Source organism: Heterodontus francisci, chromosome 30 (assembly GCF_036365525.1).
Source record: "Heterodontus francisci isolate sHetFra1 chromosome 30, sHetFra1.hap1, whole genome shotgun sequence".
NCBI lineage: Eukaryota > Metazoa > Chordata > Chondrichthyes > Heterodontiformes > Heterodontidae > Heterodontus > Heterodontus francisci.
The window spans coordinates 34362828-34376983 of record NC_090400.1 but is presented as its reverse complement, the minus strand read 5'-3'; the positions used below and the strand labels follow the sequence as shown (position 1 = coordinate 34376983).

Here is a 14156-nt window from a genome sequence, read left to right as displayed (position 1 = left end):
TCTTTTCATAGCTGAAATGCTCCAGCCCAGCCAACATCCTAGTGAATCTCCTCTGCACCCTCTCCAGTGCAATCACATCCTTCCTAAAGTGTGGTGCCCAGAACTGTACATCATACTCCAGCTGTGGCCTGACTAGTGTTTTATACAGTTCCATCATAACCTCTCTGCTCTTATATTCTATGCCTCGGCTAAAGACAGGTATCCCATATGCCTTCCTAACCACCTTATCTACCTGTACTGTTGCCTTCAGTGATCTGTGGACAAGTACACCAAGGTCCCTCTGACCCTCTTTATCCCAAGGGTCCTATCACCTATTGTATATTCCCTTGTCCTCCCAAAATGCAACACTTCACACTTTTCTCAGGGTTAAATTCCATTTGCCACTGCTCTGCCCATCTTACCAGCCATAGGAAAAAATTTGAAGGCATTTAACTAGGGGGGAAAAAAAGGACGATGAGCCAGTGAAGGAGCTATTAGGGGTGACCAGAACCTTGTTCAAAGAAGTGGGTTTTAAGGGGAGTCTTAAAGAAGGAGAGGGAAGTAGCAGAACTGGAGGTGGAAATTCTCGAGCATGGGACCAAGTTAGTTGATATTGCGGCCACCAATGGTGAGGTGAAGGTAAGGAAGATATTCACCAGATGCCATAGTTTAGCAGACTGAAAGACTAAAGGTTAGAGTTAAGGAAGAGTGAGGAAATGAAGGGATTTAAACATGTCAATGAGAACTTTAAATTTGAGGCGCTGGTCGGACCAGGAGCCAGTGTAGGTCAGCGAGTGCAGAGGTGATGGCTAAATAGGATTTAGTGAAGGTCTTGTGTTCAAAACAAAAACTTTTTCTCAGTAAAAAGCAATACTCCTCCACATATCCCCAATGATTTTTTGAAATTATACAAATCTACTTGTTCCTTTGGCAGGAGGCACTGGATGTCCATTCTTCCATTGCAGACTGAAGGGACAAAAGTGTCTTTTGCCTGATGCTTATCATGTTTTAATATCCTAAAGGCAAAAGGTTGGGAAGTTCCAAGCTAATCTGGTCTAAATTCAGTGCATTGAGCTGCCCTCAATGAACATAAATTGCAATAAAGTTAGCAATCTTCTCTGATATTATAAGAACAGCTGGTGTGGGAAAGCGGGTCAAATGGTGTATGAACTGTTTCTGGTGTTGGAGTTGAGGCCTATTGTTGGCCTCTGTTGTACCCAATTTGGAAGTGTTTAACGCCAGCCAGTACTTGGTGCTAAAAGTAGAAAATACTCAGCCATAGTCTTTCAATTTAAATATAGACATTTCAGGAAACCTGTAATAAATTGCATCTTAAAAGTTAATTATTCCCACTGCTGTTTTAGAACCTCAAAACCTTGCTGTCCTTCTATTGTAGACATTGTATAGTTTCCTCCTGATATTTTTGGAGAAAAAATTTTTTTTTTGGTGCTGAGCAGGATTGTCCAACCTCTTTGCATGGGGACAGGGGGCCACATAACACATTTTGTCTGAAATGGGGGGTTGGTGAGACAATTTCGGAAAAATAAAGGCGTTAAAAATGTATCTTGCTGTAAATCAAAACAACAAACATTTTTGTGAAGGAGCTTTAAAGGAGAAGATTAATTTACTGACTTTGTCATTATTTTGGACACCGATTTAGTGAGATAACTGGCATTTTTGTGCTTGCACAAGCAGTCAGTGTTAGCCTGCACACTTGATGTAGCAATGCAGAATTGTCTCGCTGTAGGTCGGTCACCCCCTGACAGTGAGGGGGAACACTCAGCAGGTGGTTAGTCAGTTTCACAGCTGACGGCTATTGACATCGGCAACAGTGGTTTCTGAGCTGCAGGCTTTTTTAAAAACAGCAGTCCGAACTGACCAGAAAACCCAGAATCTTTCCAAAGTTCAGAAGCAGCTGTGCAACTGACTTGTGATCTCTTTTAAAAGCTGGTCTAACAGTGGGAAATTTCTCATCTTTAGTCACGGGTGCCTGGTGAGGGTGAGGATCGGCCCCGACTACTGTGTACAACTGTGGGCTGGACAACCCTCGTCTAGTGGTTCACCAGAATTTGAGGCTACTTGGCTCCATCTTTGACAGCACCATTAAAATGTGTTAAAATGTTTGCCAGCAAGAACTACAATCTTGTAGAGGTGGCCCAGTTGGAGGCAAATGGACAGGATTAAGTATCTTTCACGATTAAATAAAAGCATGTTTTAGTAAGTTCCGATTTAAAAGTTCTTCTAGCCAATTCTGCCCTAACAAATGTGAGGTTCTGCAATTCTAAGCTGACTATTTTTTGCCCCCATGTTATCTTCTGACCTCCAGGGCATTGCACTGGGTGACTCTTGAAATGCTGTGTGTTCCAGTGAATGAAGAAATCCCTGAAGTTTATGAATTAGTTGTGAAAGCAATTACAGGTTTGTGTTTTTCTAATTATGATTAATATGGAAAAAATAAATTTTTCTTGTCACCAAAACAATTTGAATTTACTATTACAAAATAAAGTTGTGTTTTCTGCAGAAGCAAAATACTCATGCTGGAAATGTGAAATAAGAAAAGAAAATGCTGAAAATACTCAGCATGTCTGGCAGCGTCTGTGGAGACAGAAACAGAGTTAACATTTCAGATTGATGACCTTTTATCATGGGCTGCTATTGAAGCCTCAGGCTTGGTAATGTCACCCGACCACCACCACAGAGAGCCATGACCGTGTGGCGTGCAGTTGGCAGGAAGCTGGAGGTTCAGAAACTCTAGGTGTCGCTGAGCTCACCAGGCTTGAGGGAGGTCTGCAATCGGGTAGGTGGGGGGGGCTTGAGAATGAGGCATAAGAGAAAGTGAATCAAAAAGAATTGGGCTTGGAGTAGAGAAGATGGGGATTGGGAAAATATGCAGACTAGGGAATGGGGGCTCAAGGAGAGAGCTAGAGAAATGGGGGAATCGTAGGGAAAGATGGAGTCAAGGGAATGGGGGCTCAGAAGGAGAGGGGGAATTGGGGGATGGGAGGTTGTGGCAGAGAAGGGAACTTGTGACCAGGAATTGAGGCTGGGGGGAATGGGTTGGGGGTGGGCATAGGGACCAGCGTTACCCACAGAGCCAGGAGCGGCAGCTGAAAGGTGGCGAGTGGGAGCGGCACTGAGAAAGGAGCAGCCAGTAAAGGGGTAAATGAAACCCAGAGTCCTTGGTGCAGGTAAATAGTGAAAGATTATTTCCATTGGTGGGCAAACGGGAACTTGCGAATGGAAAATATGGATTCTCACTGGAATGAACTGGTGGAAGGGAGGAGGATAGTTCTTGAACTGAGGAATATTAGACCATGGCTGCACCACATGGCAATTAAAGACTAAAATTTAATTTGAATGGGATATATATTTGCAAAGGAAGAATGTAAAACGATCTTGGGAGGTGGAGAATGGGGTTACAGGAGTGCTAGCACTGGTGGGGACCAAATGGCATTCTCTTGCACTGTAACTTCTATATTTCTATGAAAACATTCCCTTATCAAGTTCAAGCTCAGGGAATCATTTAGAAATATTGGCGTTGAGCTGAGTTTAGGGCAGTGCATCTTGAGATGGCTCCCAAACACTGAGCCCACTGTTATCTCTCAGATTGGCCTCTGTCTTGCCCTCGCCCCCATTTTTGACATGTGAAATCAGAGTACAGATCAGCTTCAACTGAGGTTCCTAGTTCAGAGTTGTTGCTTCACACAGAACCAAGGTGATGGGGAGAGAGATTGGGCCTGTTAAAATTGGCCAACTGGGGGAGATTCACTGCATCTTGTGCTGTGCAGAGTGATTTGGGCTATGGTTTCGGGGTAAATCACGTGTCTCTTGGAACTTGCCACACAATGGCCTCTGGGGCAAAACCATTCAACTACAGGGCGCCCAACCTTTTTTATAAGGTAAATGCAATAACGTTTGTAGAAGTCCTAATCAGGTAGGAAATATGAGCAGGAGTAGGCCATTCATGTGATTGGACTAACATGCTGTCTGGCCATGTGATCAGAATATCACATGAGCAAACCTATGCTTATACGTCATGTTGCTGCTCTTGCACACTCAACACTTGGATAACTGTACAAACGGTGAGGATTTCCTAATAGCTCAGAGTTGCTGGGCCATATAGACCAGGAAGTTCTGAGTTGAGCTCTGACCAATGCTGATGTCAGCTGAGGCAACTGTGAGGATGCATTCATTGGCTTCAGAGCCTGTGAGGGTAAAATCAGTTCCTGCTCCTCATCACTATCTAGGTACCCCTACTGGAAGGTTGTATGTGTGGATATTGAATCAGGGCTGGTTTCAGCTGTACGCTCACTGCAGTCAGACAGGCTTCAGCATCCACCATCAAGATCGCTAAATGAATAATGAGTGATGGGGAGAGATAGCAGAGGGCAATCAATGTCTCTTGCAACAGAAGCTCCTCCCTCCCGCGTCCTCAAGATAAACATACCTTGATTAGAGGAGAAATGGGGGAGTTGGAGAAAATTGGTCTGTTTTTTACAAAAGCTATTATGTATATATTCTATATAGTTAAAATTGGAATTAATCTAATTTTTAATTATATAACTGACATTTGAAGCTTTGATCTCATTGTTTACAATATCATCACTTCCAGCAAGCTCCCCACGAGTTGTAAAAGCTATCTTTTTTTTTAAAGCAAAAATAATTGTAAATGAACCAAAGATCTCTCCCCAAAATGTGGACCACTGTCATCTATGTCTGCTTTCATTGAGAGGAGGCTCCTGAGATATGGAAAGTGGCCCGCATTTTCGAGGATCTCATCATGGATCTTGATTAGGATCTTGGCTTTACGGGTGATTTAAAGTAAAGTCCATGCTCTCGTATGCTTTGGCAAAGGAGTCAATGATAACTTGGAGCTCTGTCTCCAAGGGAGCCCATACACTAACGTCATCAGAATGTTGAAGCACAAGGTTGGAATGACCTTGCTTTTGGAGTGGAGGCGACGAAGGTTGAATCATTTTCCATCCATCTTGTCATTTCCACTCCTGTTGGGTGCTTGCTGGAAGTGAGGTGCAGAATTGCAAAGAGGGTGGATGTGATGATACAGCCTTGTTTGACCCCAGTCTTCACTGAGACGGGGTCTGTAAGAAATAAGTAAGAATCACGGCTTGCGTGCCATCATGTAGGAGGCAAAGGATCCTGATGTATTTGAGGGCAGCCAAGTTTGTGTTGAGTTCTCCATAAATCCTCATGATTGAGTCAAAGGCTTTTGTGAGTTTGGAAAATGCCACGTACAGCGGTTGGTGCTGCTCCTTTATTTTCTCTGGACTCGCCACGCAATGATTGTCTGTAGTGCCTCTCAGTGGGCAAAATCTGCATTACAACTCTGGGAGGAGCTCTTCGGCCACTGGGAGGAGGTGGTTGAGGAGGATCCTTGCAGTGATCTACCCTGTGGCAGATAGCGGGGAGATTCCCCAGTAATTATCAGAATCTGACTTATCTCCTTTCTTGAAGATGGTTACAATTACAGTGTCCCTGAGATCCCCTGGCATGTGCTCCTCCTCCCAGATACAGGGTATTGGGTTGTGCAATTGTTCCAAGAGTGTGTATCTCCCACATTTTAGGATTTCAGCAAGGATTCCATCTCCCAAGGCTTTGTTGTTTTTCAGCTGATGAATGGCTTTTTCGACTTCATTCCAGGCTGGGGTAGTGCCGAGACTGAGCCATACTGAGGGATGGAATTCTGGACACTGGTCAAAGACAGAGACTCAATTGAGGAGCTGTCCGAAATGTTCCCTCCAGTGGGCACTGACTGCCTCTTTGTCTTTGATGGCTATCTTGGCTCTCAGCAGGATAAACCCAAAAGTATTTGGGCCACAGACAGTCTTGGCAATGCTGACGAGCTATGTGTCGTAGTTGTCAGCAAGCTGTTGGATGTCCTGTACTTTTTTTTTAACCCACTATTTGCTCTTTTTATCTCGGGGTTTTTTTTGTTGTACCGCCGCCTTCAAGCACTTCCTTAAGTCTATTGCTATTCTCTTGAAGTGTAGTGATGTTTCCAGTCTATGAAAGCTTTGCGCTTATGCTTGATTAGCTCTGTCATTCTCATCGAACCAGTCTGTTTCCTGGTAGAGAAGTCAAGAACCTCTTCACAAGTGTTGATTATGGTGGACTTTAGCGTGGACCAAGCACTGTGGACACTGCAGCTCCTGTTGGTCATGAGGCGAGAGGTTGCCTGGCTGGCTGAGCAGAGCTACCTTTGTGGGATCCTTGAGACTTTCGATGTTGATTTTTTTGCAGCAGTGTATCTGTTACCATCACTGCTTAGGAGCCAGATTGATGGAGATGATGATTGACCGCATTAGGCGATCGGTTGGCAGCTGTCATGGCATGAATGTAGTCACTGCCCCCCCAAGGCTGCAGATTTGTCCACAAATTAATGTAAAATAATCGCATTCATATAAATAGACTAGAGACAACTCATGAAGCCAACCAAATAACCAGATCTGAAAATATCGATTTCTATTCTTGATTGACAGAACAATCTTCATATATTGCTGTTAAATAGAAATTCACGTTTAATTTTTTATTACTAAGGAGAATTTTGGGGGTAGGACTTCATCGCTGGTGGTGGTGCAAAAAACAGTGGTATCAGATCCACTGCAGTCAGTGGAATTGTTTGTCAGGCGTTGTGTATATTGGGTGGCCAATCCAATGCCTGCCATGTCCTCATGAGTTGAGATTTGGCGCCACCCAATGTTCAAAACATGCATTGATTATATAGCTTTTTTTTAAAGGAACAAAATGAAACTTAAGGAGACTAAGGTAAATCTGATTTAATAATGTAAGTAATTTTGTGAATTTTTATACAGCTGTTATCGAAATGGATTCAAGACGTGTTCCACGTGAAAAGTTGACCTGTATCACAAAATGCAGCAAGCAAATATTCAATGCCATAAAGATCACCAAAAATGAACCTGCTTCTGCTGATGACTTCTTACCCACACTTATCTACATTGTTTTGAAGGCTAATCCACCTCGCTTACAGTCAAACATCCAGTATATTACACGATTCTGCAATCCAAGCAGGCTGATGACTGGTGAAGATGGATATTACTTCACAAATTTAGTAAGTGTTCTGACAAAAAATTGCATTTATAATCCTCTTAAAATGGCCAGTGATGCTTTACTGTTTGATAAAGCCACGTTCAATGAGCAGTGTAGGAGAGCAAGCCAAGAGCCTCACCAGGCATACCTTAAAAAAAAAAGAGGTGCCAACCTGGTGAAGCTACAACACAGGACAAACAGCATGCTATAGACCAAGCTGGGCAATCCCAGAACCAGCAGGTCAGATCAAAGCTCTGCAGTCCTGCCCCATCCAGTCGTGAATGGTGGTGGATAACTAAACAACTAACTGGAGGAGGAGGCTCCAAAAAATCCCCATCGATGATTGGGGAGCCCAGCATGTTTGTGCAAAAGATGAGGCTGAATCATTTGCAGCTACCTTCAGCCAGAAGTGTCAAGTGGATGATCCATTTCGGCACCTCCTGAAGTCTCCGCCATCATAAATGCCAGTCTTCAGACAATTTGATTCACTCCACGTGATATCAAGATATGGCTGAAGACACTGGATACAGCAAAGGCTATGGGGCTTGATAACATCTGGCTGTAGTACTGAAGAATTGTACTCCAGAACTAGCCTCCCTTAGTCAAGCTGTTCCAGTAGAGCTTAAGACATTGGCATTACCTGACAATGCGGAAAGTTGCCCAGGTATATCCTGTCCACAAAAAGCAGGACAAATCCAATTCCTCAGTTACACCCCATCCGTCTACTCTCCATCAGCAAAGTAATGGAAAATGTTATTAACAGTGCTATCAAACAGCACTCAGCAACAAGTTGTACAGTTTGGGATCTGCCAGGGCCAGACCTCATTACAGCCTTGGTCCAAAAATGGCCAAAGAGCTGAATTTCAGAAGAGAGGTGTGAGTGACTGCCCTTGACATCAAGGCAGCATTTGACCAAGTATGGCATCAAGGAGCCCTAGCAAAATTGTCAATGGAAATCGAGGGAAATCTTCCCACTAGTTGGGGGAATACAGAGCACAAAGGAAGATGGTTGTGGTTGTTCAAGGCTGAACATCTTAGCCCCAGGATATTGCTGCAGGAATTCCTCAGGGTAGTGTCCTAGGCCCAACCATCTTCAACTGCTTCATCAACGGTCTTCCCTCCATCACGAGGTTAGAAGTGGAAATGTTTGCTGATCGCACACTGTACAGTACCGTTTGCAACCCCTTTTAGATGCTGAAGCAGTCCATGCCTACAAGCAAGACCTTGACAACATTCTGGCTTGGGCTGATAAATGTCAACTAACATTTGTGCTAAAGAAGTGCCGGGCAATGACCATCTCCAACAAGAGAGAATCTAACCATTGCCCCTTGATATTCAATGGCATTACCATCTCTGAATACTCCTCCGTCAACATTCTGGAGGTTACCATTGACCAGAAACTTAACTGGACCAGCTATATAAATACTGTGGCTACAAAAGCAGGTCAGAGGCTGGGAATTCTGCGGTGAATGTCTCACGTCCTGACTCTCCAAAGCCTGGCCATCATCTACTAGGCGCAAGTTAGGAGTGTCGGGGCATATTCTCCACTTACCTGGATGTGTGCAGCTCCAAACTAAGCTTGACACCATCCAGGCCAAAGCAGCCCATTTGATCAGCACTCCATCCGCCACAGGCACACAGTGGCAGCAGTGTGTACCCTCGATTTAAAATGCACTGCAGCAACTCGCCAAGGCTCTTTCGACAGCACATTCCAAACCCGTGGCCTTTACCACCTAGAAGGACAAGGGCAGCAAATGCGTGGGAATACCACCAACTGTAAGTTTCCCCTCCAAGTCATTCATCTTGACTTGGAGCTATATTGCTGTTCCTTCACTATTGTTTGGTCAAAAACCTGGAATTCCCTCATTAACAGCCCTGTGGGTGTACTTGCACCACATGGACTGCAATGGTTCAAGAAGGTGGCTCACCACCACCTTCTCAAGGGCAATTGGAATGGGAAATAAGTGCTGACCTTGCCAGTGACATGCTCATCCCAAGAACAATTTTTTTTTTTAAAAGGTATTTGGCTGATGCAACTGCATGTGAATTGTTTCAATAAATTATGTATCAGTGTTATGAACCCATTGATGATTTCAATTATCCCTAGTTTTAATTTAAAACAAAGTATTTTCTGTGGAGAATTTGGGTTGTCGCAATCGTTAGCTCTTTGACTTTTACAACTTGAGCAAAATCTTTTAACAACTCCAACTTGTAAAATTGAGTTGAATTATTGCTATCTAATTGCTGCACCACGGTATGGAAATGTAGTCTAGCAGTGGAATGTGGGATGGCCACAAAGGCATCTTCATACACAAATCATGCAAATCAGTAGGGGAGTTGTAATTCAGCAGTGATCAGCTTCTTTTGTCCCTGGAAGAAAAGCAATTACCATATCCTAAATATGTGACCTGGGATCCTAATGCAATAAGAGATATCTTCTGGGTAATATTAGCTATCCAACATTATATGTGAATTTTCAAGAGAAAGGGTTGGTTGTGAAGGGAAATCCGTTCCTTTGGATTCAAACCTCATTTTCAGCAATGATGTCCTGTGATGGGTTTCTGCCATTTCATGAACTAGTTCCTTGAATACTGGGCGGGGGGAAGTAAATGATCTAGTCCCAAGTCCCTTCCAGCAATATCCATAATTGTCTGCTGAAGGGTGCAAGATCAGTATGGGTTAACAACCTTTAAAATAAAATTGTGTACGAATGAATATCATCTGTTCAATGCTTGTGTACTTCCCATTAGATAAGTATGCAATTAAGATGGTGAACTTGTGACAAATTGCAGATTTGAGATTAAACCCCAAACTTTGGTATATCTAAATAATGACACTATATTGAACAGTGTTATTAAATCTTGGGCAAGAACCTTTTAATAAGTGAGTGAGTGACTGTATGGTGCTTCCCAAAAAAGGTTAACATGATTTACAAAAAAGTTAAAATATTAATGTTTAAATTATATTTTAGCTTATTTTTAAATGTATGGTGCCTATTTTATTTGCAGTGTTGTGCAGTTGCCTTTATTGAAAAATTGGATGCCCAGTCTTTGAACCTGACTCAGGAAGATTTTGATCGCTACATGTCTGGTCAAGCATCACCTAAGAAACAGGACTCTGAGGAGTGGTCTTCTGACACATGCCCAGGACTGAAACAAATGTACAAAAACTTAAATCTTATTTCACAGCTGAATGACAGACAGCAAAAAATTCTGTCAGATGCAAAGCAGCTTGAAAAAGATCTAATTGATTGGAGCGAAGGTGTCACCAAAGAGGTTGAAGACATTATCGAGAAATATCCACTAGATATCAAACCTAGAGGTCAGCCAGTGGCTTCAATTGATTCTGACAATGTAGAAAATGACAAGCTTCCACCACCAATCCAGCCACAAATGTTTGTTGGCTGAAAGAATTTAAACAATGTTAAACCTGAGCATACTCTGCTCTGAGTTTAATATGTTGACTGGCAACTATGGTTCTGGCACAAATGCACAATGGAAGTGCAACTGTATTCAAGCAAATGATGTTGTGAAATACTTGAAGTAATCTTTGTAGTTCAGGTCTAAGGTGTAAATCTGAGATTCATAACAAAGGCTACTTCAAAAGTTAATGCTTGACCTCTGAATTTTTTTTAAGATCAACATTGTAAAGTTATGATACTTTTTAATGTGAAAATGATTGAAATCCTCAGGGTTTCGGACAGCACCTGCAGAGTCTTCAGTCAGTCAGATGTAGCCTAACCAGCTGAGTGTTTCTGGCATCTTCTGTTTTCATTTTAGATTTCCAGAATCCGGTGTGTGCTTTGCTCTTCTTCTCTTTTTAAATCTAGCTCTCAAATTTCAAGGTATGATTTGTACCTGCTAAGTTCTCTGCAACAGTTTTTTGTTCTTGATGCCATCAATGAAAACCGATCATATTCAGGATTTCTAGTTTTAAGTTATTGAGTAAGTGAAATTTTGTTTAATATATGCAATTCCAGGATTTTCACCAGTGTTTTAGGGATCCAGTTCATGATTTGGTCTTTTAGAATTAGGGATAAACTTAAAACAGGAGTATTGTTAATATTTCTTTAGTAATCTTACCTGAACACAATGTTTCATTCATTGTAAAGATAATTTTTTTCCTCATTGCACTACAGATTGATAATTTGGCACATAGTGTCGGGGATCCCTTAGAGTAAAGGACAAAGAATTCCATTTTTCACTTTTATCTCCAGTATATAATGCATAAAGAAATAGGCTATTTAAATTTGTCACATTGACCGACTCCTTTTATTTCGTTTTGAAAACAAATCTGTAATAAAAATGACCTAGTCGGAGGTTGTCCTGGTGTGGCCCAGCTATGAATCTTAAGGTCTTATTGCATTATTCTGTTACATAATTTAACCTGAATGTGGTGGTTGGATGTTGAAATTCAAGCAGAGGTCATACATTACTTTGATAGAAACTATTATAGCGGTACAGAATACACTTTAGCTATCTTTCAATAGTTTTAGCTGTTAAATTTTCCCAATTGTCTCCTCCCCATTTATCACCTTGATTGCTGACTTAAATCATCTGAATGCCTGTTATTTTTTTAGTCTCCAGAACAATTTACATACTTGGAAGCATATTCTAACAATATATTAATGGCAACAGTACTTAGCTATCTAAACTTTGGCATTGTATAGCCTTATGTTCAAAGAGTAAAATATAGTCGGCAGTTGTTGCACTGCTTCACATTAAATCAAAGCTCCATGACTCCACAATTAACTTTTTTTTACTTCAGAACTATTGATTTGATTGCTTCTCTACTCAGTATGGGTAGATATACATTATGGAACCCTCCAGGTTATATGATCAGTTCCCTGTACTTCTGTGGCCGTAAAGTACTTTTGGGCAGTCCTGAGGTTGTGAAAGGTGCTATATAAATGCAAGTTTTTCCACTTTCTAGTCTAAGCTGAATTAGCTGCTCTACTGAAGCAACAAAACTTGACAGTTGACTTCAGTATCCTGGCATAAGCTGATATTTACAATCCTGTTTGTTGTCCATTAGCCCTGCTGGAATGTGTGCTATGTGGTTGGCTGATGAGAGCAGGGTTAACCTTTGCTATGATGTGCCCACTGTCAAATAGTGTGCTGATTCTTGACACCTAGACTTGCATAAAAATTTACCACTGTGGTGAGGTACTGGAGGGTTGAACATTAGTATTACTGACATCTAACAGTTATACCTGTTCCAATGCTCCATATAGCTTTCATGTACAGGATATTTGTAAATTTTATTAAAACTGCTTCCTGAGCTTTTCAATCCACTTTAAGCTGAAAATACTAGCAATAACCAAAGGAGAACTGTCCACTTTCCTCTTCCTAAAAGAGGAAAAAAAATGTACAGATTTTAATTTTTGGGAAAGGATACATTTTCATTTATGGTTGATGTCTTTTGCATATAATTGTAAACAGTGAGCACTGAGATGAAATGTTGCTAATTAATGAATCACATTATACCAGTGGGTGCACAAAATACCTTTCCAGAATTCATCCACTCTTCCCATAGAGGCAGTTAAATATATTCTCATTTATGATGCAGGGAACTGGCACTGCTTTGAAACCAAATTATCATTTGTGAGTTGCAGAGAATTTAATATAGTTTAGGAGTAACACGTGGAACCCTAATATTTGCAACTTGAAATAACTTTGAACTTGATCTAAATACATTCATAATATTTTGTGATAGCTAATAATTCAGTAACTTAATCAGTGAAGTGCAATAGACTTGGCATATTTGCCACACATTATTAAAGGAATTAAACTGGTCTAGTGCTATAGCATAGGTTTTAATCTCTACATAAAATAACTGCACTTCATGCACAGCTTGATGGCTTCTGTGATTGTTTAAAATTTTAAGCTTATTTTGAGCTCTTGCAATTAAAGGATATTGCTATTAATTTGTGAAAGCCAGTCTTTCTGTTTTGCATGTCTAACTTCTTGGAGCAAAGGGCTGCATCTATAGTCCCGTCTAGGGAATGGGCAGAAAAGGATCACAATTGCTTTTGGAACGGAAAATTGGGTTTAAACAACAAGTCCAGCAACATGTTTAGAACAATGTTCCATATTTATTGGAGACGCATTTCTTGCCCTAGCAGGTGTATTTTTTTTTTTCTTCACTCTGAACTCTTCTTCAGCATGCATGTCAGAAATATTCTGTTTATATCACTTGCTACTTTGGAATGCAAAATCATTACAAGGACTGTTCTTCCTTTTACCTTTTCCAATTCTCCCAAATTACTCGACAGTTTCTTTTATTTTCACTGTGCTTACTCACACAACTGATAAAAGTATGGAGAAAGCTACATGATTAGATTTCTAGAATGAAATATGTACATTAAAGTTTTAAAAGTCCTTCCAAAAATTACTCTCCACCTAAGTGAATTGTTAGTTTTGGCAATGCCCTGTGTGCTGTTCTCCCTTGACTATTTTAAATTCTGATCAATCATACCACTTGCTCTACATCTTTCAAAATTAACAAGTAAATATTAAAACTAATTTTTCATCATTTCTTGTACTGCATTTCATTTGTAGAAGAGCAGTTTCTCAAACTCTCGGATAATACCCCAAGATTTGGAGTCTAGGGCAAGAAAAGCAGGCATGTACAATTCTCAAATTTTGTGGAAAATGTTGGGAAGAATAAGCAGAACAATACAGTGAACACCAGCTCATGACCACATTCACAAATGCTGGAAAAATATAAAATTAGAAGTACTTGTAAGTCATATTTGCTTACATGCCAGCTGATAAAGTGGCAGTGAGGGAGTGTTCTGCCACCTGCACTTACTAACTTGTGTGCCAGCTGATCAAGCAATGGTTTAATTTTTTTGAACTTGCTGGCAGGTCTGTGTATGAGTTGGTGAGATTGCTTTGCTTTTCCTCTCCATGGAATGAGTTGTGCACCCTGCTGTAACCATTTTGAGCAGGGAAGGGGTAGAACAAATTGAACCAGGTTCAGGTAGCAATATGCTGAATAAAATCTCTAAGTGGGCTGAATTTTGGCTGAGTCACAGTTTGGGTACCACAGTCTTATCTAGCACTGATACATCAAGATGATTATTAACAGTTGTTGGTTTCCTATCCATC

At 41.1% G+C, this 14156-nt stretch overlaps 1 protein-coding gene across 5 annotated transcripts in view; it reads left to right on the top strand.

Annotated features, from left to right (window-relative positions):
- The window catches only part of rabgef1 (RAB guanine nucleotide exchange factor (GEF) 1), a 54581-nt gene extending 41611 nt beyond the window's left edge, over positions 1 to 12970 (top strand). For all 5 annotated transcript variants that reach the window (XM_068010352.1, XM_068010350.1, XM_068010353.1 and 2 more), the window contains 3 exons: positions 2306 to 2397; positions 6810 to 7066; positions 10053 to 12970. In XM_068010352.1, the coding sequence (XP_067866453.1) occupies positions 2306 to 2397; positions 6810 to 7066; positions 10053 to 10451 (748 nt within the window). In that variant the 3' untranslated portion in view covers positions 10452 to 12970. The remainder of the gene's footprint in view (positions 1 to 2305; positions 2398 to 6809; positions 7067 to 10052) is intronic.
- Positions 12971 to 14156: the final 1186 nt, after the last annotated feature.